The 25,067-nt window shown below is 40.9% G+C and overlaps 1 protein-coding gene across 15 annotated transcripts in view; it reads left to right on the top strand.

Annotated features, from left to right (window-relative positions):
* Nucleotides 1–16,286, top strand: part of CENPC (centromere protein C) — a 29,757-nt gene extending 13,471 nt beyond the window's left edge. For 2 of the 15 annotated variants that reach the window (XM_065736768.1, XM_065736766.1), the window contains exons 14-18: nt 2,415–2,510; nt 2,835–2,989; nt 3,993–4,083; nt 4,421–4,493; nt 16,075–16,286. In XM_065736768.1, the coding sequence (XP_065592840.1) occupies nt 2,415–2,510; nt 2,835–2,989; nt 3,993–4,083; nt 4,421–4,493; nt 16,075–16,117 (458 nt within the window). In that variant the 3' untranslated portion in view covers nt 16,118–16,286. Of the gene's footprint in view, nt 1–2,414; nt 2,511–2,834; nt 2,990–3,992; nt 4,084–4,420; nt 4,494–9,911; nt 10,078–16,074 lie in introns of those variants that run through there. The other 13 variants (XR_010622234.1, XR_010622235.1, XM_065736770.1 and 10 more) reach the window with 13 other exon arrangements.
* The last annotated feature ends 8,781 nt before the right edge of the window (nt 16,287–25,067 follow it).

Raw genomic sequence — 25,067 nt, 5'->3', positions numbered from 1 at the left:
TTTCTCCTGTGACAGCTTCAGATTCTCTAAGTGAAAATCCTTTTGCAATGTCATGTGTTAGTGATGTGATGCAAAAAACGCATTCCTGTTACTATAACGCTACACTGCTGTATCAACCTGTCTAAAACTTCACTGGATTGGGAAGAAAGAGATATGTGATTGATCCGGAGGTGCTGTGGTGCCCTTAAAGCTGAGATGAAAGTAAATAAGCTGTACTTTTGCCCTTAGAGGCTCATTGGTTAATGATGCTCATGTGTTCAGTTTTATAATGCATGATTGAGGTATAAATACTTCTGGTTGTTTTGCCACTACCTGTAATATCACATCTGAATGTGATTTAAGTTCAAAAACATTGTGATCTAGGTCAATAGTGATTTACAAACAAAGGCAATAAATCTATGCTTAAATATCCAGGGAATGGGAAGCTTTCTAGGCCCTTTACAGCCAATAGGTGATCATTGCACAGGTAGTGCTCAGAAGGGAGACAGGGTTGGAGACCAGCAACCAAATTAATTTTTTTTCTGCTCTCTCTCTCTAGAAGAGATTTTGATGCAAAAGAGGCTTTCTGTATGGGGACTTAATAGAGATTTTGTTTTTTACTGCGTTTCTGTGTGGAGTTATAGAAGAAATAAATGCTAACAGAGGTGGAGAGAAGAACACTGGTCCTGACACAGTTCCAAAATAAAACATGGATGAACTTATCACTGGAGAAAGAATAAGGGAGATAAAAGAGAACATTGATCTAAATTTCTGCTGCATGTAGACTTGTTTCCTTACCATATAAAGAAAGTTATAGGACTAGAGGAGATTCAGAGAAAGCTTTCTGACAACATGGACGGATTTATGTACCGGAAGCAGCTACATAAGTGAAGGCTCCTTGGCCCTGAGAAGACTGCAGAGGTGTGAGAAAGACCTATAAAATCACAAGTGGCATGGAGAAGGGAAATATAATTTTCTTTTTTTATCACAAGAGCTACAAAGTGTGAAAAGAAGATAGTGCGAGCTGAGTTTTTCACCAAAAATAAGCCCTTTTCACTACATGCTGTGTACTCCTTGACACAGAGCACTGTGATGAGAAATATTTTTGTACATTCAATGCGAGAATAAGATGAATTCAAGGAAGACGTAACTGTTAACAGCTCTTAAATAAAATGAGCTACTCACTAGAGGGGGAGAGTGTTCTGTGGAAGCTATTACTCCATTACAGTATTCTGGGAGGTGAAAGGTGTGCCTGCTTTTGGCCACTGATGGAGACAAGATTTTAGTCTCTCTAAACTTTTGATCTGAGTACAGCTTTTAAATTTGTTTACAAGTTTATGGATGCTTGAGCTGATAGTGACTTCATATTGGATCTTATGTAAAATATTGGCTGCCTTATGTTCCTCTGAACTGTCTGTAGAAAGAATGCATTTTCTTTTTACCAGACATTATTCCTGAGATACTTAAGATTCAAGGATGTTAACAAAAGAGTAATGTGTACAAGACTCATTAGCCGAGTTGAACTTCTAGGACAAATGCCTGAATTGTAATGATGCAATGAAAATTCTGTGGTTAGGGCTGCAGAGTTGCACCTATTGCTATTTTTATAGGAGTGGTTATTTTGTACAAAACTATTTCAGTCTCTTAGCCATGATTGTCTCCACATAGTGTTTAAGCAGTCGTGAGTGCCTGTAAAGTGCTATAGCTTGCCTTTGACATCCTTTTTCTGACTACGTTTAGAGGGATTTCCTGTGCACTATGGAATTGAACTTGCCTACTTATGAGAGTTCTCCAAGAGACCTTTCGGATATTTGTTTCATCTTGAAAATTCTCCGGGGTCGCTTTTCCCTTTGAAAAGCACAGGATTGTCATAAACTCTTAAGCTATTGTTTTCTCTGGAAAAATACATTATATTATAGAAATTATTCCCTGATTTACAACTTAGGATGAGATTCCTGTAATAGTGTCTCTCAAGATGAGGAGAAGCAAAACATGAACTTGTTCTTTTTGAGCAATTTCTCTTAAGTCTCCTGATGCCCATAAGCAGTAGTAAAAGAAAAAGACTTGCTTTTCTGAGTTAGTGTGTACTTTATACCCTTTCTTAATATTCTGTTTCTAGAAGAGTTCTTCCTTTAAAATGCAGCAACTTTTGAGTAAATGCTACCATTAATTGCACAAGCAACGTCATTGGCATTGCCCTGAGAATTTCTGATTTAGTGTCCCTCCCTTTTACCAAGCACAGATGGAAATAATTCTAGTGAAAATTAGATCTTCCAAGATCTGTTGTGTATTTCTCCCTTTATCTGGAGAAATCTTCAATCTGTTTAGTCACTTAATAAAACAAATCTAATAACTTGTGTGAAATTCAGAATTGTGATTAAATAAGTGTTCTGGTTGTGGAATGATGACTCTCCTGTCTTTTTTTTTCTCCTTAGGAAGTAAGGTAGCTGAATGTTTGGATATCTCCCTAGCTGATGCTTCTAAGCCAACCAGCATAGTGGACCCAGTAACAAATCAGGAAGTTCTTCTAGGTAAGATAAGGGCATATAACCAAGGACATCTCTCTATTATGTAGTAAGTTTTTAGGTATGGACTGCTGTAGGAAGAAAATTGCTTGTGCATTTTTGGGCATAAAAAGGTGAGCTGTTGAAATACTCATTGCTTTTCTAGATAACGTTTTGAGAGACAGAAAAAGAGGAAGTCAAATGACCTGATTTTTTTCATCTAATTATTGAGTGTAACTGGTGGGGTTGTTGCACTGAAACAATATGTGGTACACATAGTTTAAAAAGGGGCAGAACACAGAAGACGACTGTGCTAGTATTAACTTTTAATCTTATGGACTTTCCTTGCAGAGTGTGTTAACTCCCGGAGTAGTCACTCATGTTTCTTTGAAGATGAATCGATAAAAGTGTATAAAAATTTGAATACATCCGATTTTGCTGCTGGTAAATTGATCTTGAAACCTCTTAAAGAAAAGGGGCACCAGTTTGTCCACATGGATACAATAGTAAGCATGCCTTTTCCTTACTTTTATTTAGTGGTCTATATGTAAACAGAAAATCGTAGAATGATAATGGCTTGGAGGGGACTTCATAGATCACCTAATTCCAACTTCCTCTTGCCATGGGGCAGGCTTGTCAACCACTAAATCAGGAACTAGCTTGGGGTGCCCAGGGCCCCATCTAGCCTGGCCTTGAGAATCTCCAGGAATGGGGCATTTACTGCCTCTCTGACAGCCTGTTCCAAGTCCTCATGACTCTGACATCTACTCTAAATCCTCCCCTCTTTTAGTTTAAAACACCCTTGTCCTGTCAGAATCTACCTCTGTAAAACATTGATTTCTACCCTGCTTAAAAGCTCCCTTTTTTAGTATTGGAAGGCCACTGTTGAGTCTCCCTGAAGCCTTCTGTTCTCCAGGCTGAGCATGCTTATCTCTATCAGCCTATCTGTGTAGATGTGCTTCCAGCCCACTGATTATCTTTGTGGCCAGAGTCTTAGAATGGTTAGAAGAAATAGCATATGGAGTTGATGGGTTTTTCCTGTTTTTCTTTTTTCCCTAAAATGCAACCGTATACAGGAAAGAAATTGTATCAGTTGTGAAATGAAACAGTTTCAACTAAAAGAAATTACTAGAGGTAACTTGCGTGTATGTTACTCCTTTTTTCTTTCACATTTATCAGTGTGCTCGCTGAATGGATTGCAGGCAAGATAGAAGTATTAAATAAGGAAAATATCCTCCTGCCACCTTTCAAATTGTGCATCTTAATTTTCAATGGAGAGGGAAAGGAGTTGCAGCTCAGCTTATTATTCTACTTCATTACCAATTATGGACAAAAATTTTTTTTCCTTGGATAACTTTTAAGTGTTTGCAAAGGAAACGTTGCTCATCTTTAGTAGTTGGGTAGAGATAGTGATAGGAGGATGGTTGGACTAGATGATCTTATAGGTCCTTTCCAACCTTATGAACTTATGAACTTATGAACTTAAAACCTTTCTTGCTTTCTGTTAAGGCTTTCTATGTTATCCATGGCCAGATTATTATCACCTTGCATAAGACATCATACTACCTGACTTCAGGGGACTATTTCTATGTTCCAGCAGGTAAGTACATGTCTTTAAAACTCAATTTGTTGGGAATGGGTTAAGCTGAATTGCCATGTTAGGAAGGAATATTGAGGTGAATGGTTGTGAGAGTGAAGTTTGAGTGGGGAATGGGGTTAAGAAGAAGGGAATATGACCCAACAATAGATGTGGCTGATGATCTAGTCTAGATATAGTGATATAAACACTTCCTTTTTTCCTGAGTTGGCTGCGGAGTTCATACAACAGACAACTTTAAAGCTGGTGAAATATACAAAGTAAAAATGTTGGAGTAGGGAAAGGACTTCAAAACTTACTAGTGACTTATAAAGAAAACTTTTTCTGTTTTTATTTATAGGAAATGGATATAACATACGTAATCTTCTGAATGATGAAAGTGTTCTTCATTTCACACAACTCAAAAATGACAGGTGAAGAACTTTCTCCCAAGAAGTTGCTTGAAATACTTTTCAAGCTCTGTTCTTGTTGTTTATAATTATTTTTGGCTTAACAAAGTGTGTTTAAGTGTGTCCAGATTAACTTTACAAACTAAGGCGCATCTGATGAAGTCAACATAGCACTACAAAACCAACTGGGAAGTTTAGTCTTGAACTTCAGTGATGCAGCGAAGTGCCTCGCTTTGTGATGGGCACTTTTCTCATCCAAAGACAGTAAGATATACTTGAAAACTAATGGGAAAAACATTTTTTTCTGAATTGTACTTTTATATCTAATTTTCCAAAAATGCTTAGCACTTAAATTAATTTTGAATCGTCAGCTAACGTCTGTTAGACTTCTTGTCTGCCTGGTATAAACCTCAGAATAATTTCTTTTCACATACAGCCATACTGTTTGTACTTGGTAATTGTTGTCTAGGAGATGGAGTGCTGGAGTGCTTGCGTGCTGGGGTCCAGCATTCTTCAAATATGTACATGACAGCAGTTTCTTCCTCCTCTAGCAGAAGTAGTGCCTAAAGTTGTATTAGTTCTATATTTTATGCAAAAGCTCTGGATGTTGTAGGTAGCTTTATTTTTTTGTGACAGGTCATTGCTAGATATGTTATTTTAATATCTTGTTTTGATTAACAAACAATAATGATGACCTTTGGGAAAACAGTAATTATACTGTATACTCCAGAAGCCAAGTCTAGACAGCAGATGGTATACATAACATTTGTCTCCTAAACTCTTTCTTCTGGCTGAGCATAAGGGTAAGTTGCAGCTACTCTGGTAGAGTAGTGTTTTTTCTACGTGTGGTCAATGCAATTCTAGAATAGGAAGAGATAAAAAAAAAAGTGGAATTGGAAAATGTTCAGGGGCTGAATGCTTGAGGATCGAGGACTGACCTAGTAAGCAGCCATGACTATGATCTTGATAGTAAATCCAGAGTACCAGTTAAAATAGGAAAAATGAATTGGCTTTAGTGCTTACCATAAAAACACAAACCTTTCAGGTGAGAACCTGTCTGTGAAAAGGGTTGGAGACAGAGCCTACAATGTGAGAGATGTTTCAGATGGGTGAATTTTACGCGTGCACTTTTTTTCATTCTCTTTCAAGTGTTGTTTCTGATAAGAGTATAGAGAGGCTGACTGTGCATATTTAGAAGTTAGGTAGCATCTTTGCGTTCAGTGGCTGGGTCCTGCTGAATTCCTGAGTATAAACAGTATGCCAATTGCCATTTAGTTCATCCTCTTGCTGAAAGCTATTTGCAGTTAGAGCTTGCAGAGAAGCAACTTATTTTCCACTCAACCTCAAATTTTTTAAGTGTTTTATGGTTTACAATAAGGTGTTTGTTTTTTTCTTTTAAAGTCATTTGTCTGACAACAACTTGATGTCAGCAGCTCTTAACTTTTGGGTGTGGCTGGTCTCATCAAGGTAATGAGATTAAAATGTCCCTTCTGTTTTGGAGTTGTGCCTGGCTACCAAATGGGCACGCATACTGTCTCCACTGCTTGAGGAAATCCCACCCATAAAGTTCTGTCTGTAAGGCTTTAAACTCTTTAGTCAGGCTCACAGAGATCTGGAATTTTGCCACTTGTAAAACAGTAGAGGGCTAGCATTCAACTAAAAGAATCTCTGCTCCTATCCTGTGTGTGTCTCTCAGCAGTCAGAGCACAAATGTGGTGATCTCTGAAGCTAACTGCTCACCAGCTCCAGCTTAAAGGAGAAAAATTGAAAGTAGGAATTTTTCTGTTGTGTTAAAGGCCAGGGAGTTCAGAAAGAAGAGAATGCAGAACGTAGTTTCCAGAGCATCTGTCTGCTGAGATTGGGTAGCAGGAGGATGTCTGGTGATGGTGTTGGTAAACGCATATGCACTGTGGAGCTGATGGCCTTAAAGGAAAATGTGGATATGTGTTGTCACAGAACTCAAGGCAGCCTGCTGCTTTGCAAGAATCTGTTTTAGTTTGGTAGGTTCAGGTGGAGGTGGAGCATTGCCTTGCTGCTGTCTTCCCTCACTGCACAATATTGCAACTTGGCAGCTAGGTTTTGATTGGATTTTCTTTGGTTCCTGAGTAAGTGGTGAGGTATCCATCCTGAATGTTTTAAGCAGAAGTCATTTATGTAGATGGTTTCTTGCCGCAGTCCGGGAGGTGGCAGATGTTCAAGATCAGAATGCCACAAATGTCTGTTTGTTTTTCCTAACTGTGACTGGGAGTGTCAACAGAGTACTGTGGCTTTGGGAAAGTAAGTAACTTTTTAAGCTAGATGGTTTGGTTGCTTCCTAGCTAGTTAATTTCTTGTGTGAAATGTTCAGTGTAGTATGCCGAGATGTTTCTGTAGTTAACAGCATCTCAAAATACTTTGAGTATTAAAGTCAGTTATGTCAAAGAATGTTGCTTGCAGTTTATACAGTTTTGAAAAAGTGCTTGCCCTAATCAGGTATTCATTTTATCACTCCTTTTCCTTCATGATCTTAGTTTAAATTCCATTCTAAAAAGTAGTGACATAACATATTTTGCTCCAGCAGTTATTATGAAGTGTCTGTAGGCCTGCAGTGAGAACAGAGCTCAAATATTTTAAGTGGCTCTAATGTTCAGTAGTTGTAGGAAAAATACTTTGTTTTGGAAAGAGAAAATAGAAATTTATTGACGGAGTTCTTAATCCTGCCTTCTCTATCTTTAGAAATTGTTCCACTATTTGCCATTAGATGGTGCTTCAAGTACAGCTGTTAGTCCTTGACTGCACTCTATACCCAGCAGGGTTTGGCTTTTGTGAATAAGGAAGGAAGAAGAGTTTGTTACAGGTGCAGATAGAGTTACATGAATTCTGAATTCTCTTGTCAGTTCCCATTAACATCAGAATTTGACGCTGAACCTTGCAAAGTTCATTCTGTTAGCATGCAAGCTGTACTGGTTGCAGAGGCACACAGTTGTTCTTACAAATAGTAGTGCAGAGCAGGAGCTGAGTTGAGCCTGTTTACCCTTTGTCTGGACCATGTTTTTTGTTTTCCCTTGGCACTCATAGCCTTGTAGTGTAAGGAAATGCAGGAGGATCTACGACTTGAGTTATGAAGTTGCGCTTGTGTTCCAGGGCTCCTGTGGGTGCTGAGTTGTGCAGTGTGGCAAATGAGAACTGGTCATTGGAAGGAAAAAGCTGATGTTTCACCTCTGCTTGGTCATGCTGTGCCTGCTGCTTCTTATACTGTTGTGTACGTCAGGCTACTGATAACATTTGACAGTCTATTTTTTTCCTTTGTCAAAAGAGATGCTGTAAAGAAATTAACAGGAAAAAGAACCTCTGAAATTTGGCAACTTAGTATTTTTCTTCCTGCCAATAAGTGGTTCTTTTAATTGGTGTATTTTCTACTTTGTTTAGTAATCCAGCTTCCACTAACTAATGCGATGGTTTCAAACAGACATGTGGCAAAGTCTACTCTTGGTAAAATGCTAAGGAAAAACCTGTGCAGAACGTGTTGTGGGTTGTGGCTTAAATTTATACTTTCACGGTCTCTATAATGTTAATTCCATATTGTAGCTTTTAAAACGGTGCTTAGGTTATTTCCTAGACTTCAGTGGTTTATATGTTCAGTTCAGATAGCACAACTTTTCATTTATTTATGATAAAACACATAAAATATCTCTAATAGCACTAGAGATCCTAGCCACGTTTGCAATTAGTTATGCTCAAGTTGTTAGCTGATGTTACATGCTGTGAACTCAAGTTGGGGTAGTCGTCGTGCCTTTGCTGCTACTTCAGTACATACACTGTTCTTTGAGGAAATCTGGTTTAGGACATTAACTCATTGCTTTCTGTCAGTGGTGGTTGAGAGTGCTGAAAGCAAAAGCAGCATCAAATATTTCATCAACTTGATGTTAGATGGTAAATGTGTCCTGTGGTGAGTGTTGTGATAGCAACTAGAAGCACGTGTTAAGGAGCTTAACTGGCAATGACTCTCCACAATGAAAAAGTCAGATTTTTTAAGACTTTGGCTTCCTTTGAGGAACAGGACTTAGTGGTTATTATATTAGGATTTTTCAGAAGAACATTTTCTTCTGTAATTTAAAGGAGGATGCAGGAGAATGGTTGCAAAACCGTCAGATGTGTGTGCATATACTTCTATTACTTAGTAAACACAAAATAGGGGAATCTGAGCTCAGTAATTACAGAGAAACAGCACCAACAAAACAAACTTTTGAAGGACATATACGATTCCTTCTGTTTTTCAAGGATGCACATGAATTAGTTATCTGCAATTAAATTAACATCTGAGGATTATAGTATAAACTGAAGAACAATTTCCTCTTTTTTTAATAGTTAAAGTGACATTTCAGCATGAAGGAGTATTTCTTGCGTTTCTCCTGATACACTCTGCTACATGATGTGTATTGTAACACAGCATTTGAGCAGTGATTGACTCTAGAGAATACATGTATCTGCAGAGAGTGGAACATGCCTCTTTCACAGCATTGATGGCTGCAAGTGAACACCTTAATATCCTACTGCTTTATGTGGGTGCCCACAGATGGAGTCAGAAGTGCTCTCAGTGATGCGTTTCTCCAGCCATATAGGAAAAACTTACTGTAGAATTCACAACCAAACTAATTTGTCATTTCTGTGGTCCAGTTTGAAGATGAAAACAAATAGTTGTTGCCAGTCAAAACAGTTGGCTGTTGAGCATCAGGGAATGAGTATGTTATAGGAATTGCTCAGTGTTCTTGAGCCCACCCACAAAGCCTGTGTTCTCTTCTTTCCTTCATTTAAGCTGCTGTGCCCAAGCAAAGACACACGAAAGACTGTAATATTTGCTTTGCATTTCTGTAGTCTTTTGCTTAGAGCACAGGACGAGGAATAAATGAAATGAGTTGAAGGAAACCAAGTGTTTATTTTCTCAGTCTGTTGAATTGAGATGCAAATCTAAGTGTTCACTGAAAAAGATAAGTAAGATTTTACACTTCTCTTTGCAGCTTGATAGGTAAGGACTTCTAAATTTGGAAACTGAAGAACTGCAGTGCTCTTGATAGCTGTGAGGGAAGTTTATAAAATGAGTAGTTGCAGTGAGTTGACCTTGGCCAGCAGCCAGCCACTCAGCAGAGCAGGAGGAGAAAGAAAGATGAAAAAGTTCCTGGCTTGAGATAAGGATGGGGGAATTACTCACCAATTACCACCATAGCACAGAAAGACTTAACTTGGGAAGGTTAATTTATGGCAAGTTAAAAATATGAGTAGGACAGTGAGAATTAAAACTAAAAACACCTTTTCCCTTCTTCCCAGAAAGGTGAGTTTTGCTCCCAGCTCTTCAAAAACACTTTCAATTGCCAAAACTTCAAATTAATAAATTCATTACAATAGGATAGCTGATGATGCGCATCTTATCTCATAATGTTTTGATATGCTTTGTGGTGTTTGAAGTTGCCTTTTCCTGAGCTTCTAGCATCACTAGCTAAAGTCAGAATGGATCAAGATAGCAGATATATGGTGTCATCATGTGCGTGTCTTCTGGAATCAACATGCTGTAAAGACAGAGAGGAATGGTATGAGAGGTGTGAACATAATGAAGAGCTGCACTACTTCTAAAGTAAGTGTTCTAGTGTCTAAACATGTTGCTGACTGGCTTGCCTAGAGTTGCATGGAGGGTTTTCCTTGAAGTTCAGTTGCAGAGCGTGACTTTTTTGAAGGGGAAGGAAACCTTTGTGGTGTTGGTGCCATCAGAATGCAGTTGTCTGTGCTGGCAGCTTACTCTTTTGGTTTGGCATTCTGTCAGTGCTATGATCACTTGCATTTAGCTTGACTAGAATTGCAAGATTCAACTAGTGAACATGAAATAAAATCCTCTGGACAGAAGATGTGAACTTATTAAGTCTTAGCCTTTCTTTATGTTATCACCACTTCTGAGTTGTATTACAGAGCAGGTTATTACAAGGAGGGAGAACTAATTATGAAAAAGTTTTTCCACAATCTGAACTTGAAATTTTAATGCTGACAAAGCAGGGGCTCCCATAGGGTACAGTAAGCTATAAGCTGAAGAAACTAAGCACTTCTCCTGTATTTCAGTAAGCGCCAAGTCAGCTCTGAGGCTAATTAATCAAAACAAATTTACAATTAAGTCCAGGAAGGAAGACTAATTAAGTAGCCAGTTAAGAAGAAGTGCTGAAGGAGGGATCAACCTTAAGGGGAAAGTATGAGACTCCCAGTACTGGCCCATGAAGGACAATTAAGTGATAATTGCAGAGGCCTTTCTGCATCCAACAAATGCTCTCTGACTTTATTATGGCTGATTTTCTTCATATTAAAAGCAGACGTTTGCCTCTTAAGCAACTCAGCGTTACTGTGTGCTTGTAAGGTAACTTAAAGTGCAGAAGGTGATACAAGAATTAGAACACAGCTTCCTGAGTTGAGCAGAATTCTAGCTAGCAAGAAAGCCTCAAGATGTTTTGAAGAAAAAGCAGAACTAAATGCTTGCTTTTTTTGCCTCTTTGTTCAGTGGTGTAGCGAGTCCCATCTTAGCATCCTATTTAACCTTTCCAAACAAATTACTTGGAGTGGATTATCTCATCAGAATTTAGAACAGCTTCGTTTGGTTGCTAAGAGCACTTAAGTTCGCAGGAGTCATTACCTTGTCACAAAATGGCTTCTGTTGCTTACATCAAACACCCACGCTGCACATTGCATGACATACTTGTGTATCTTGATGGGGGAAGAAAAAAGAGGAAGAGGGGCTTGTTGCTTATAGTAATACTGTTTTTACTGAAAATAATGTAGCTTCTCTTCTGAAGGGTTTTTTAAGCTTGCATTTGTTTTGCTGCAAAGCTCATCTCTCTAGCAAGGTGCTAAGGGTTATAAATGAGGTGCATGCCCCAATTTTCCACCTGTCCTTGTCCTTTTCCATACAACTGTGTGTGCAGGTGAAGTACAAATTCATCTTTTAATTTACTGGATGTATGCATGGGCTGAGAACTTGGTTAAGTGTCCAGGTTTCTTTCTTGACTTTTCTGGGATTCAAATTATTCCTGAAATTGCAAATAAGTATGATATATATTACTAAAGTGTTGGTCACAACTTCCTTTTCTTTGTGAAAATATAACCACACATGCTACAGGTATGATGCACTGTATCTTGCTGTGCAAGCTAGCAGTTGTTACCTTGCCTTTTCTGCCCAAGGTATGCATTTCTGCCTCCTTTTGCTCCTTGCTGTGGCTGTGTAAGGAGGCATTCACTTGCTACGGTTTCAGTTCTCTCAATTCCTGTATCGTTAGACCATTCTCTTCCTGCATTTTTTATTTTGCAGCTTGAAGTAATTTAAGGGGGGGAGGGGGGATTTCAGTGCCCTCTTCAAAGACTTCTTTTTACATGTTAGCACTGTTTGCAATGACTGTATTATTTTTCTAAGTCAGGTACTTGAATTATTTTAGAGGTCTTCCTCTGCCTCTTCTCCTTCAGGTTTTGTACAAGGCCTGGCAAAGCTCCCAGTTCTTGTACTGAGAGAAGTGATGCAATGCTTCCTTTGGCCTCTATTCTCTTAAAGACTTCATAGTTTTAATTCCAAGAAGGTTGGCTTAGGACATCACAGGCAAGGTGTTTATCATTGTCATCTGGCTTTTTCCAGACTGCAGAAGCAGAACTGACACCTCTCCAGGCACACATGGTTGTCCTTGAGCACCATCCCTCAAGCACGAGGCTGGCTCTGCATTGCTAAAAGAATCCTTTTCAATGGCATTTCACCTGGCCAAATGAAACACAGAGCATCAGTGTGCTTTCTGCACCTCTTGTAGCACTAATTCAGCATGCTGGTGATATCCTTTGCCTTGGCACAGTTTTGCTGTGGCTCTGCCATCACTTAGGCACCACGCCATGCCCTGATTTTGTATTGGCAGCCTAGACTGGGCATTCACCTGCTTTTATATCTTCATTCCTGTTGCCAGTGGGAATGCTGTTTGGCACAGAGCTCTAGCATGGGAGCATGTGCCCATTGCTGTGGGATTTGCATGTGCACAAATATCATAGAATCATTTGAGTTGGAAGGGACCCTTAAAGATCATCTGTCCAACTCCCCTTCAATGAACAGGGGCACCTACAGCTACATCAGGTGCTCAGAGCCCTGTCCAGCCTGACCCTGAATGTCTTCAAGGATGGGGCAGCCACCACCTCTGGGCAACTTGTCCCAATGGTTCACTACCCTTATTGTAAAAACAAACAAACAAACAAACAAACAAAAAAAACAAAAAAAAAAAACCAACACAAAACTTATATCCAGTCTAACCATTAATTCATTCTTTTAGTTTGAAACAGTTTCCCCTTGTCCTATCACAGCAGACCCCATTAAAGAATCTGTCCCCTTCTGTTTTTTTGTAGCCCCACCGTAGGTATTGAAAGGCTGCTATGAGGTCACCTTGGAGCATTCTCTTCTCCAAGCTGAACAGCCGCAGCTCTCTCAGCTTGTCCTCGTAGGAGAGGCGTTCCATCCCTTGGGTCATTTTTGTGGTCCTCCTCTGGATGTGCCCCAACAGGTCCAGGTACTGAGGACTCCACATCTGGATACAGTACTCCAGGTGAGGTCTCACCAGCACAGAGCAGGGGGCAGGGTCACTTCACTTGACCTGCTGGCCATGCTCCTTTTGATGCAGCCCAGAATATGGTTGTTTCTCTGTGCTGTGAGGGCACGCTGGTGGTTTGTGTTCAGCTTCCAGTGCGCCAATACCACCAGGCTTTTTTCAGTGGGGCTGCTCTCTATCCTTATATCCCTGTTGGTATTGATAGCATGGGTTGTTACTAGTACTGACTAGTACATACTAGTACTGACTCCTGAGGAACATCACTTGTCACTGATTTCCATCCAGACATTTGAGCCACTGACTTCCACCATCTGGGTACAATGTTGCAACCAGTTCCCTGTCCATTGAACATCAAATCCATATGTTTTGTATTTGAGAGAAAAATGTTACAAGGGACTGTGTAAAAGCATTTACTGAAGTCCAAACAGATGACATCAGTGCCTTTTCCCTTGACCACTAATGTAGTCAAGCTGTCATGAAAAGCAATAAGGTCGGTTAGGCAGGACCTGCCCTTGGGTGAAGCCATGCTTGTTCTCCCATATCACTACCTTCAGGGACAAACTCTTCACATTTTATTCCTTCCATGATGCAGAGGCTGATGCCTCCTCCTCTCCTTCCCTGCCTGTCCCTTCTGAACAGCTTGTAACCATCAACAGCCACATTCCAGTCACGGAAATCATGCCACCAGGTTTCAGTGATGGCAGCTGCATCGTAGTTTTCCAGTAGCACAGTGACTTCCAGCTCCTCCTGTTTGTTTCCCAAGCCTTGTGCATTGGTGTAGAGACACTTCAGATTGACAAGGTTACCTTCTTGGAGGATGACTCCTTAATTCCTTTGTAGTATTTACCTTTAGTCTCTCTGTTGCCTTTATCATCATACCACCTTGTTCTTTTAACTTAACTGTGCTATCCTTTGCCCTATCATGGGCAGGCTTGTTATCACCTCCTCCTCCCTTCAAACCTAGTTTAAAGCTCCATCAATAAGCTCGAACAGCTCCTGGGCCATAATTCTTTCCCCACTATTACTTAGGTAGATCTCATCAGCAGCCATCTGGCTGGCACAGAGTAAACTGCCCCATTGTCAGAAGAGCCAAAATTCCTTTGGTGGCACCTGCTTCTTAACCACATATTTATCACATGGGTTTTCCTGGTCCTCTCAATATCCCTTGCTGCCACGTGAAGGGATAGAAGAAAACACCATCTGTATTCCTGCACTGTCCGTTAACTGCCCCAGTCCCATGAAGTCTGTAAGAAAGCTATCAGAAAGGACTTCTTTCTGTGACTTCATTGCTGCCAGCCTGAATTATCAGTAAAGGATAATAATCAGAGGGGCAAACCAGACGATCATGTAAGCCTGGAGAGGTGTCAGTTCTGCTTCTGCAGTCTGGAAAAAGCCAGATGACAATGATAAACACCTTACCTGGGATGTCCTGAGCCAACCTTCTGGGGATTAAAACTATGAAGTCTCTAAGAGAATAGAGGCCAAAGGAAGAGTTGCATGAGTTCTCTCAGTACGAAAGATGGGAGCTTTGCCAGGCCTTGTACAAAGCCTGAAGGAGAAGAGGCAGAGGAAGACCTCTGAAATAATTCAAGTACCTGGAACTGACTTAGAAAAATAATACAGTCTCATAGTAATGTTCCTGAGCTGGGCCCCAGGGAGGCAGCATGCTTCACTCTGGGTGGGATCTGGCTGACATGGGGACATATGCCCTTTCACACTGTGTTGCTGCCTGACTTTTCTGATCAGGAATTATTTTGTTGTGATCTCTGTGGTACCTGAAGAGGAACCTGGACTGAGTAAGCTGCAAATCTGTGTGTGGCCCTTCAGGATCACTGGCTGTACGCCATTACTCTAATTACCAGTGTGTTTTTCTCAATCCCTCTGGCAGCAGAATGCAAGCCACAGTTGGCTTTCACTTGGAGGACCATCCAGTACACCTGGAATTGACTATCCCAGGGGAGGAAGCACAGCCCTGCCGTTTACCATGGACTGATCCAGACTACCCTGGAAAAGGGGGAAGCTCCTTGAACACCTGCAGTACATTGATATCATCATATGGGGCAATATGGCAGAGGAAGTTTTTGAGAAGGGGAAGAAAGTAATCCAAATCCTTTAGGGAAGCCAGCTTTGATGTAAAAAAAAAAAAAAAAAAAAAAAAAAAAAAGGAACATCAAGGGACCTGCACAGAAGATCCAATTATTAGGAATAAAATGGCAAAGTAGACATCATCGGATCCTTAAGGATGTGATCAGGAAAATAACTGCTGTCTTCACCAACTAGCAAAAAATTTCCATGAGCTTTCTTAGGTGATGTGGATTTTTGGAGAATGTATATTCTGGACTGCAGTCTGTAAACTCTATATCAAGCTTCCTTTGCCATTGCAAAGCAAGTCTTGTGGTGATGTCTCATCCCAGATAAAATTGAATCAGATAATGGGACTCGTTTCTGAAACAGCCTCGTAGACTCCTGGCCAAGAGGCATGGTACTGAGTATCATGCATCGGCCTCTGGAAAATGATAGAATGGACTGTTAAAGACTACACAGAGCAGTGGGTGCTGGGATGTTCAAACTTTGGGGCACACAGTTAGCAAAATCCACCTGGTTAGTCAACATTCGGATCTGCCAGACTATCTGACCCTACCCAGGCAAAGCTGTTACGTGATTAAGAAGGGAAATAATGTCTCTGTAGTGCACATGAAAAACGTTCTGGTTGTGGAAAAAAGCGCCAGTGTTGCAACCATGAATAGCTTTGACAGCTCCAAACCTTGTGCAGAAGAACATGTTTGTTAGAGACCATGTTTAATCGAATTAGGTTACTTTGGTTTTTTTGAGAATCATAATTGGTTTGATTAATATAATCAAATTCGCCATTGGAATATGTGGGTGCTCTAAAATCCTTGCTGCTGTGAATAGGATACGTAGTTGTTACTGACTAGTAACAAATATTATGACACAGAGGTGTTTTGTTGTTTTTAACTGAAGAGTGTTAATTTGGATCAAATTATTTCTTTTTTGTTTTTTAGACCAGTTGCGGGAAGCATGTTGTTGGAGCCTTCTTCCCTGTAAGTTCACCTTCAGATTGAAGATCATCTAGTGAGAGGGAGTTCTAAAGAACACCATTAACTACCATCCAGGTAGAAATATATTCCAGTATTGGGAGCACATCGTTTCATTGATCCTAAGAGATTTTCCTCCTCTGTAAATTGTAAATAGTAAATATATGATTTGTTACAAATTAGTTTTTCTTTCTTACCAATAAATGTTAAATAATACAAAGCAGTTTTGGTTTCTTTGCCTTTTTAAATCATATAAAAGTGAGTTTTTTGATAGTTGATGGAATGTTAAAAATGCAATAGTGTGAAACTGAGGAGCTTGACTTGTAAATATATGTACGGTGTGTTCTTGTAACCACATTGAGTGGTTACAGGAATGTCACCAAGGGATTCTGTTAACAGTTCCAGTGGAGTTGCTCAAACTTCTAAAAGTAGTTTGAAAGTTAAATATGCCAATACAGATTCTTTGAAAAACAGCGTTCCTGACTGAGTAGCTTTTGTTACAGTGTAGATCACTGCTGTTACTGCCATAGGCATGTGCAGGAATTCCAGCTTATAATGTTGTAGAATCTTTTAATTTAGAGGTAAATTGTGAACAGAGCTAAACTGCTGTGCTGTCGTAATCTTTCAGGGCTCTTGAGAGCTGATGTTTGACAACTTGTCCGTTAGTTTTTTTCATTTGCCAGGTGCATCTATTTTCATAATTTTTTCTTTTTTTTTTTATCTCCTGGGAATTTCAGTCTGCATAGATCTATTACTGATTCTGCAGCAACTCACTTGTTTTCTCAAAAATCTTAATGTCTGTAGCAAAAGTAGGTCTCTAGGAATCATTTAAAATCCAGATTGGACTCGAGTATATAGTGCATAGCGCTGGTAGTTACTGTGGGTTTCTCTGCTTGTTTTTAATGTACTTTTCCCGCAGCTCAACTCACTGTTTTTATTGTAAACTAAGTGTTGTAGAGTTGTCATTTACAGCTTTGGACTTTGGAACAGTATTAAAACCATTCTGGCACTAAAGGAAAAAATTTTGAGGGTGAGAGAGTGGAAATAAATGTTCTCCTGGGCAGCAGTGACCCATGCTAACAGTGATAGTGTACTAAGGTATTGAAATGCTACCAAAAAGAAAAAAAAAAGGCAAGATGGATTTTCCTCTCAAATGTTCTGTTAACTGCCACTGTTGTCAGCCATGCCCAGACAACACTGGTCAGCATTTTGCCAGCGAGGGCCTCGTTGAAGACCAGACTTTGCACCTGCAGTTTAAGTAGTTCTTGAAGCCCTGTATCAATTCCAGATAGTATTTGCAATTAGAGCAGTGGAGAGCTGGGCTTTAGGTTGACCCCCAGCCTTCACAAAACTCATTCATTACAGTCTTGTGCACGCTTCCTAACGGGCAAGTGTACCCACTAGTACAGGATGCAGGAAGGTGGTGCTATATTTGAGCAAAGAGCCTGACAGTGATGTAAGGGCTGCTTTGTTCTTTCAAGCTGCCGATTAGGTAGCTTTGATGAGTCCCTTGAGCAGGAAGTGAATATCAGGCCTCTCTTCCCTTCCCTTCCCTTGAATGTTCAGTCAGGGTCATGCTCTCTTGTGCTTGTGGTCTAACATGAGGAATCATTACTGCTTTTCTTTTTCACAGTGTTGTAAGTAGGAGTGGAGATGCCTTCATCTAGAACTATCCATGTCATTGTTTCTTTTTTTTTAATTGGGTCAAATCAATGCATCAGACAGAAACAAAGTAATAATCACGTATATAACATACTGTATTTTGCTAAGCAGGAAGTAATGCACCTTTGACTTGTCTTAATCTTGATGAATCAATCAGAATATGTACTTCCTTTAACTGTTAGACTTGGTCATAGAAGTTCCAGTAAAATCTGTACACTGACTGACTGTTTTAATTTTCAGGTAGCAGTGAGTCTTTGTCTTCTATCTTTGTACTGTTTATCCTTTTTGGGGAGGGGGGAAGGGAGGGAAGTATTGTGGGGGTGCCTTTTCAGTTTTTTCAGTGGCCAGGAATGAGATTCATGTCAGTGGAAGATCTAAAATGTTTCACAGGTTTTAAGATACGATAAACAGGTGAAGTGCACGAATTTGTAGGGCAGCGGAGAAGGTGGCAAGGCATATTTTTTCTGCATGTAGTAAAATTCAACTTTTTATCTTAGCGCGTGAAAACCAAAATACAAGCTACTTGGAATGCATCTGTGGACATACAGGGAAATGGTTCTTCTGGCAGTAATGCACCTTCTCGAGTAATAGTGCACAGGTACTAAGGTAATAGGTTAGCTACTGTTAACTATCAAGACCAGTTTGTGCCTCAGACAGAGGAGCGACCAACTGTCTTGATTGTTCACACTAAGCCCTTTTCAACTCCAAGGCTGCAGCACATGAGGCAGGTAAATACTAGACATGAGAGGAGGGTTTCAGGAATATCCAGAACTTTGAGCTCCCCTGTCATAACAGAAGCAACCTGAGACTGCAGAAGAGCTCAGGCTCACCGTAGTGGTACCAGTCTCCAAAATTATTCCAATCTGCTGTTTTTGTGCTTTTGCACGGAGGAAGGTGACAAGTTATGCAGTGATCTAGAGTGGTTATACTGTAGCTCAGTTACAGGTACAGTGCCGTGAGCTATAGAACTGTTGGTCTGATATTACCTAATTCTGAACATCTGTGCTTTGAGATGTGGTGGATATAAAAGCAAATGCTTATATCCAGAGCTGAGAGCAGCCTCAGAAATTCTGCATTGTCTGGTGGTGAGAGAAGAGGTTATTAAAAGTCACACTTATTGCATGCCTTTGGCAGCTCAGGATTGGTTTTGCCATGTGAGTCTTCTGGTATTTTCAGTACCTCAAAGTACAAGGATCCTTCTCTCCTGTGGGAAGCAAATTGGTTATGCTGGCATGTGGTCTGCTGGTGTAGAACTGACTGCTTTCTCATGTTATTCAGCTGTTACTAAAATAAGACTCACTCCTCTGCAGATAAGCAGTTTAAATTCATCTGTTAAGGCTTGTGTGATTTTTTTTTTCCTCCCTTTCTGTTCCAAGCTGGATATCATTCACACACACATATGCTTCAGGATATGCATCAGACCAGGGCCAAATGCTTTGCAGCCTAAGAAATTAACTATAGATTGAGTTGGTTACATTGTGTGAAGAAAGCCAAAGGGCAAGGTATGGAAAGCTGTTTACTTGCCTCTCTGGACAGCAGGGCAAACTTCCCTGTGCTGCAGTAACCTTGCTTTGCTTCTGGTGCTACCTCATCCTGGTGAAGCTTCCCCACACAGTGGTGCTGCTGCCAGCATACTGTTTTCTAGTGCTCTGAGATCCCACTCTGTGTAGCAGGTGGAGAGGTGCTTTATATCAGATTAAATGCATTTCATCTCATTTTTTCCCTTCATAAAGGAAACAAACAGAATGTAACTAATCCATAGGATTTACAGAGACTTCATCCAGCTCTGAGGATTCATAGGCTTGAAGTCCTACTTTTGATTATTTTAAACTTGCAGCATAAAAATCAGACTACTTTAGGTTGCTCTCTACTAAATGCTGTGGGGAAAAAAAAAGGCACTTGGGTCCTCAGCGCAGAGCCAAGGGAACTTGAGCAAGATGCAGCCTGATACTGCTTGGAGTTTGCCTGATGGTGACGTTCCGATCTCTCCACAGTCATACAAGGTAAGTGGTGGAACTGGCAAAAACATTAACAAGGTAGTGGTTGGTGTCTGTTCCCTTCTCTCCTTGAAGGTAAATGGGGAGTGCAGATGGCTTGTCCAGAACAAACAAGTCAGAAATGTTTCTTTGGATTTGTTCAGTAGTCGGTGACAGATCCTGTTTTGGGAGCACCCATCGCTGTGCTGCCCTGGGCTCCAGAGGACAGGCATTGGAGGGGAACATGGCACCAAGCTGCTGGTGGCATGCACACAGGTTTGTACTCTCCTAAAGGAGTCCAGCACATTCCAGCAACCTGCCTTCCTTCCCCATGCAGGAGGTACCTGCTTGTTTTTTGTTTGCACAGTTCTGCTGGGGGCAGTGTTGCCTTTATAACTGGTTCAGCTTTTGGAAGCTCTCTGCTCAGTCCGACAGATTTGCTCTTTTGCTTTATTCAGATCTTTGTACTGAGCCTTCTGCCCTCCCTTGACTTAATTTTTCAGAGGTTTGTTCCTGTGATCATGCTTAGTGCTTTCTTTTGATTGTTATTTGTATTTTGAATGGATTGAGGAGGCTTGTCTTCTTGTTTATATCCATAGAAACTGGAGCAAAGGGATTTTAGTCACTAAAGTTACCCCTTGGCAGTACTGCTATCACAGTCACTGTCTCTTTCATAGAGGCATATATTCTGAGCCTGTGTTTACCAATGATAGTGACTTAACTCCTTAGTTTTGTCTATATTATAGTCGAGCTGCTGCACTCAAAGGGCTAAAAGGATTACATTTCCATGGTGCACATTCAATGGATCCAGAACGAATGTTGCTAAAGGTAGTGCCTCTGCAAGTGTGATTGCATTTAAATGTATTATGGCAGACAGTTAAAAGGTATGCCTAAATGGGAACAGTCAAATGTTAGCTATTTCCTATATATGTAATTCAGCATCCTTCCTGAACACCAGCAGTATCAGTCTTATGTAGGTGGTGGAGGCAGACCAGTCGTCCCTTCTATGTTGCCTGCATTGCTTCCTTTGTCTAGTACAAATACAAACTCTGTGTGGGGAGTTGTATTTTTTCCCCTGTGCTCTGTAGATGAAGTTTTGTGATCTCGAGTCATAGCTTCTGTTTTCCACTAGAGGCCAATAAAGTGTAAGACAAGACAGCTGCAAGGCTTTAAGTAGAAAACCCCGTCGTTTTTTTATCTTGCAGACCTGTTGCTCAGCTGTTGTATTAATAATTTCTTCTTTCAAAAATGGTTTGCCCTCTGATAAAGTGGAATTCAATTGCTAATTCTTCCTTCCAGTGTTTTGTTTCCAAAACCTTCAAGGAGTTAAAAGAGTTCTTGGCTGATATCTTTCTTTCGTGTTTTCAGTTCTTAGTTAACCATGGAACAGCTTCTGCAGAATAATTGTCATCAAAAACACTCTGAAAACAGGATGGCAATGTCAGTGCTTTGGTCTTTTAAGAGTTTCAGGAATTGCTATGGCTTCAGCTACTCCATTTTTCTGGGGATCATTCCAGACAGGCTGTATCCAAGCCAGCATCCCATTGCAGCTGAAAGGCAGGGGTCCATCCACGCTTTGCCATCACTCAGTCTGGGTTGCTGCAGCCTCCTTTCTCCTTAGGTCTTCTCTCAGTCCCAGGTAACAGAACTATTCTGTTGCAGTTAGGAGGTTCAGGACAGCCTGAAGTCCTCATATACAAAGAAAGTTTTGCCAGTTTTGTTGCAGACAAGAAGCGATCTGGGACAGCTCTTGTTGGCCTGGGTACTATCCCACATTTCCTAAATCAGCCAGGAGTAACTCTGACTAACATTGGAAACATTTACAGCATGACAAAGACACTTATTTGCCCAAAGAAAACAGGTTGAGGGGCCTTGGGTGGCCTGATTGTGGCCACTAGTGGGTGGCAACACTGCCCACAGCAGTGGTTTGGAACTAGGTAGTCTTTATTGTCCCTTCCAACCCAAGCCACTCCATCCATGGACTCATAGGATATCATATGCTGATATCCAACCTGAATTTCTGCTGGCCACTTCCTCTAGTCCTGCAAAACTAGCAGTAGAACGAGAGGAAATGGCCTCAAGTTGTGCCAGCGGAAATTCAGGTTGGATATCAGGAAAAATTTCTTCTCTGAAAGAGTGGTCAGGCACTGAAATGGGCTGCCCAGGAAGGTGATGGAAACTGTCCCTGGAGGTGCTGAAGAAACATTTAGATGTTGTACTGAGGGATGTGTTTTAGCAGGGAAATACTGGTGGTGGGGGGACAGTTGGACTGGATGATCTCAGAGGGCTTTTCCAACCCTGTTGATTCTGTGATTCTTGATACTGAAATGTTTAGGATTTTGTTGCTGCTTAGCAAGAGTCTCACGTATGTGTAACTCATGTTGCCTTGCTTCTGGGCCTACTCATGGTACTGTGGTTTGGTTGCTTTTCCTAAACATGTGAAGTTGCTCCAAAAATCATGTTGAACTTGCCTTTTGAGGTAGCTAGGCTTCTCCCTTTTTTCAGGGTATGCTGCCTTGGTAGGATTGCAGCTCAGAAGAACGTTACCCTGCCAGCTTTAATCCAAGTATGAACTGCAGGGCACGTGTGGTGGCAACACTGACACGCAGCAGGATGAGTGCTGTGAGGTGCATACCTCACACTTGTTCTTCAAGAATAAGGAGTTTGCACTACTGCAGTGTGTGCCAGCTAAATGCCCCTGGAAACCTACCCTGTGCTGTGTGTACCATGAACTGAAAAAAACAGAGATGATGTTATTGTTTACTCTTCACTAACACTGGTGTAACGTAGCAGGGAGTCTCTAGCAGCAGCAGCAGCTTCCTGGCCATTATCTGGTGCTGCTGGTGGCTGCCTGTGTGCAGTGTGATGGTGCTACACTCATGAGGGACCTGCTGTCAGAGAGAGGTACCAGCTGGTAAAAACAGTGAGAAAAATGAAGCAGAGGAAATCTGGCTCAGCTTTATTTATCTCCTCATGTGAGCAGTGTCACAAACACTCCTGTGGTAAATAGCATGAAATGAAAAAGAAGTAAGAACTGTGACTGACATCAGCTTTTAATTGTGGAGGATACAGCTATCTTTGCAGAATGAGCAATTTTTGCCTATTACTGGTCACGCATGCTGTTTAATTTCTCTCGCTTTCCTACTGTGCATCTTATTTTTCTCTTGTATGTGGAAATCAAATGAGGTGTTGTCAGAAGTCAGTTTTTAACATTGAATGTTCCCCCGTGTGTGTGCGCGTTCAGATTTGCCTGAAAGGTAGGACCTTTTGGTACAAGGTGCTGTAGAAATCAAACTAAATAATATCTGCTCTACGTTACGTTCTAATTAACAAGAGGAAAGGAAAGTGCCTGCGTGTAATTTTTTTGGTGTTTCTATGTTGCTTGAAACAGTAGGACTGGGGCTCGAGGTGCTGTTATAACTCAAGTCAGTGTTTTTAATTCTCTGTTTTCTGGAAGAGCGGTGATGCAGAGTGACTTTCTTGCTGTAATTTGAGCAGACTGAAGCAGGCTTGTGGTCTGAACTGTGAGCCCCAAGTTCTTTGGCAGAGTTTCAAGACAAGCACATCTCTCTCTGCTGAGGTTTGCCACATCAGAAAAGCTCAAATGAGAGAAGGGACTTGGGGTCTTTCCTCGCTTTGACCCCCAGGGGCTGTTTCACTTGGCAAGAGACAATCTCTTCGTGCACAGCTGCTTTGCCCACCTGTTTTCTCAGGATAGGCATTAATTCTGGAAGTTGATAAAGTCTGAGGAGAAAGTTGTGGGTCCTGGAGGTGAGACATGGAGCAGAGCTGGCAGCCCTGTGTTTGTGCTCAGGTTATGGCATGGAGCAGCAGCTCTGCATTGGGCCTTCTGCTGCAGACAGATGCGTCAGGGATCATTGTGAGCTGCTCTGACCAGGGGAACCCCCACTCAGCTGGCACTTGTAGTGTTCTGTGCTGTGAGCCTTTCATGCCATTCGGGTAGCACAAGTCAGCGGGATGCTCACAAATGAGCAGAAATGTTTGATCTGGTCCTGTAATTTTGTTAACTGTTTCTCCTTATATTAATTTACATTTGGATGATTCAGTAAGAAATTACAGCAGAATTTAATAACACGAGTATTAAAAAATCAATATCAGGTCTGCATAGTTCCATCTGATTAGCAGTTTTTCCTCTTGATTAAATTATGCATTTTTAATACAAGCCCTTCGTTTGTCTGTGATAATATGGCACTATAGCCCTCTGTGCAAAGTGAGTGTGTTTCAGTGCCCCTCTTTGCTGCTGCTGGATGCAAATTTCCTTGTTTCTCAGGATTTTTTTTCTGTACCCATCACACCTCTTGCCTAGAATAAAAGGTCACTGTAAATCTTGATTATTCTTGGAAATAATTCACGCTTATTTCCTAGGCTTGATATGTTTCATCCTTGAGAGCATCAAAAATAGATTTAATCAAAAATGAAAATTTGCCTGATAGAAACTGTTGTTATTTCTTTTCAGTATTTTTTTCCATATGAAGTGGGTTTTTTTTTGTTTGTTTGTTTGTTTGTTTTTTGTTTTTAAGAGTAACACACAGAAACTGAAGTTAAACTGTTTTTCATTTTGGATTGGAGAGCAGGAGTGAAATAAAGTTACTGATATTTTAGGACTTTTCATGTTAATTTTTCCAGGGGTGAGAAATGAGAATTCGTTCTTTTTACCCAACTAGAAGTTGTTCTCCAAGGCTACTATCAGCACAGTGTGGTCAAAATGGTGGTAACAAGGTTCAGGATCTCACTGAAGTGCACAGTAGGATGTGTATTGAGTTCAGAGATGCCCCATCCCTGGAGGTGCAGAGGCCGGGCTGGGTGGGGGCAAACAGCCCATGGCAGCGGGTTGGGACTGAGTGGGCTTCAGGATACCTTCCAACCCAAGCTGTTCTGTGATTTTATGCCAGGACATCATGTAGGTAGGGTTACAGATTTAGCAGGTATTTCTTTTTCTGAAACACCTGAAATTTTGGTATGGAGTACATTTTGTGTGAGGTTGATTATGGATCCATCTTTTTCTGTGTGAATGATCAAGACACGCTCACCCAGTTCACCTCTTTGCAGTTTCTCACCAAAGCATTGCATTGGGCCAGAGAGCCGTGACAAATGTTGACATTTCTGTTGGGTGTGGGCCCTTGCCCAGCATCTCTGCTGGCAAGCATTTCTATTGCCATTATTAAGTCCCTACAGCACTGGTACTATACTAAGGCAAACTAGAATGACAATGGGAGGTGGGCTGGCATTGCTGCCTTAGTGCTTCTCCCTTTTTGGGGAGTGACGTGAACACTGGGCACTGTTTTCCTATGGGTTGTCCTT

Source organism: Cyrtonyx montezumae, unplaced genomic scaffold (assembly GCF_038088225.1).
Source record: "Cyrtonyx montezumae isolate F1298 unplaced genomic scaffold, pur_monq_1.0 scaffold_2, whole genome shotgun sequence".
In the NCBI taxonomy this organism is placed as follows: Eukaryota; Metazoa; Chordata; class Aves; order Galliformes; family Odontophoridae; genus Cyrtonyx; species Cyrtonyx montezumae.
The sequence above is the reverse complement of the archived record's forward strand: the minus strand, read 5'-3'. Positions and strand labels throughout refer to the sequence as shown.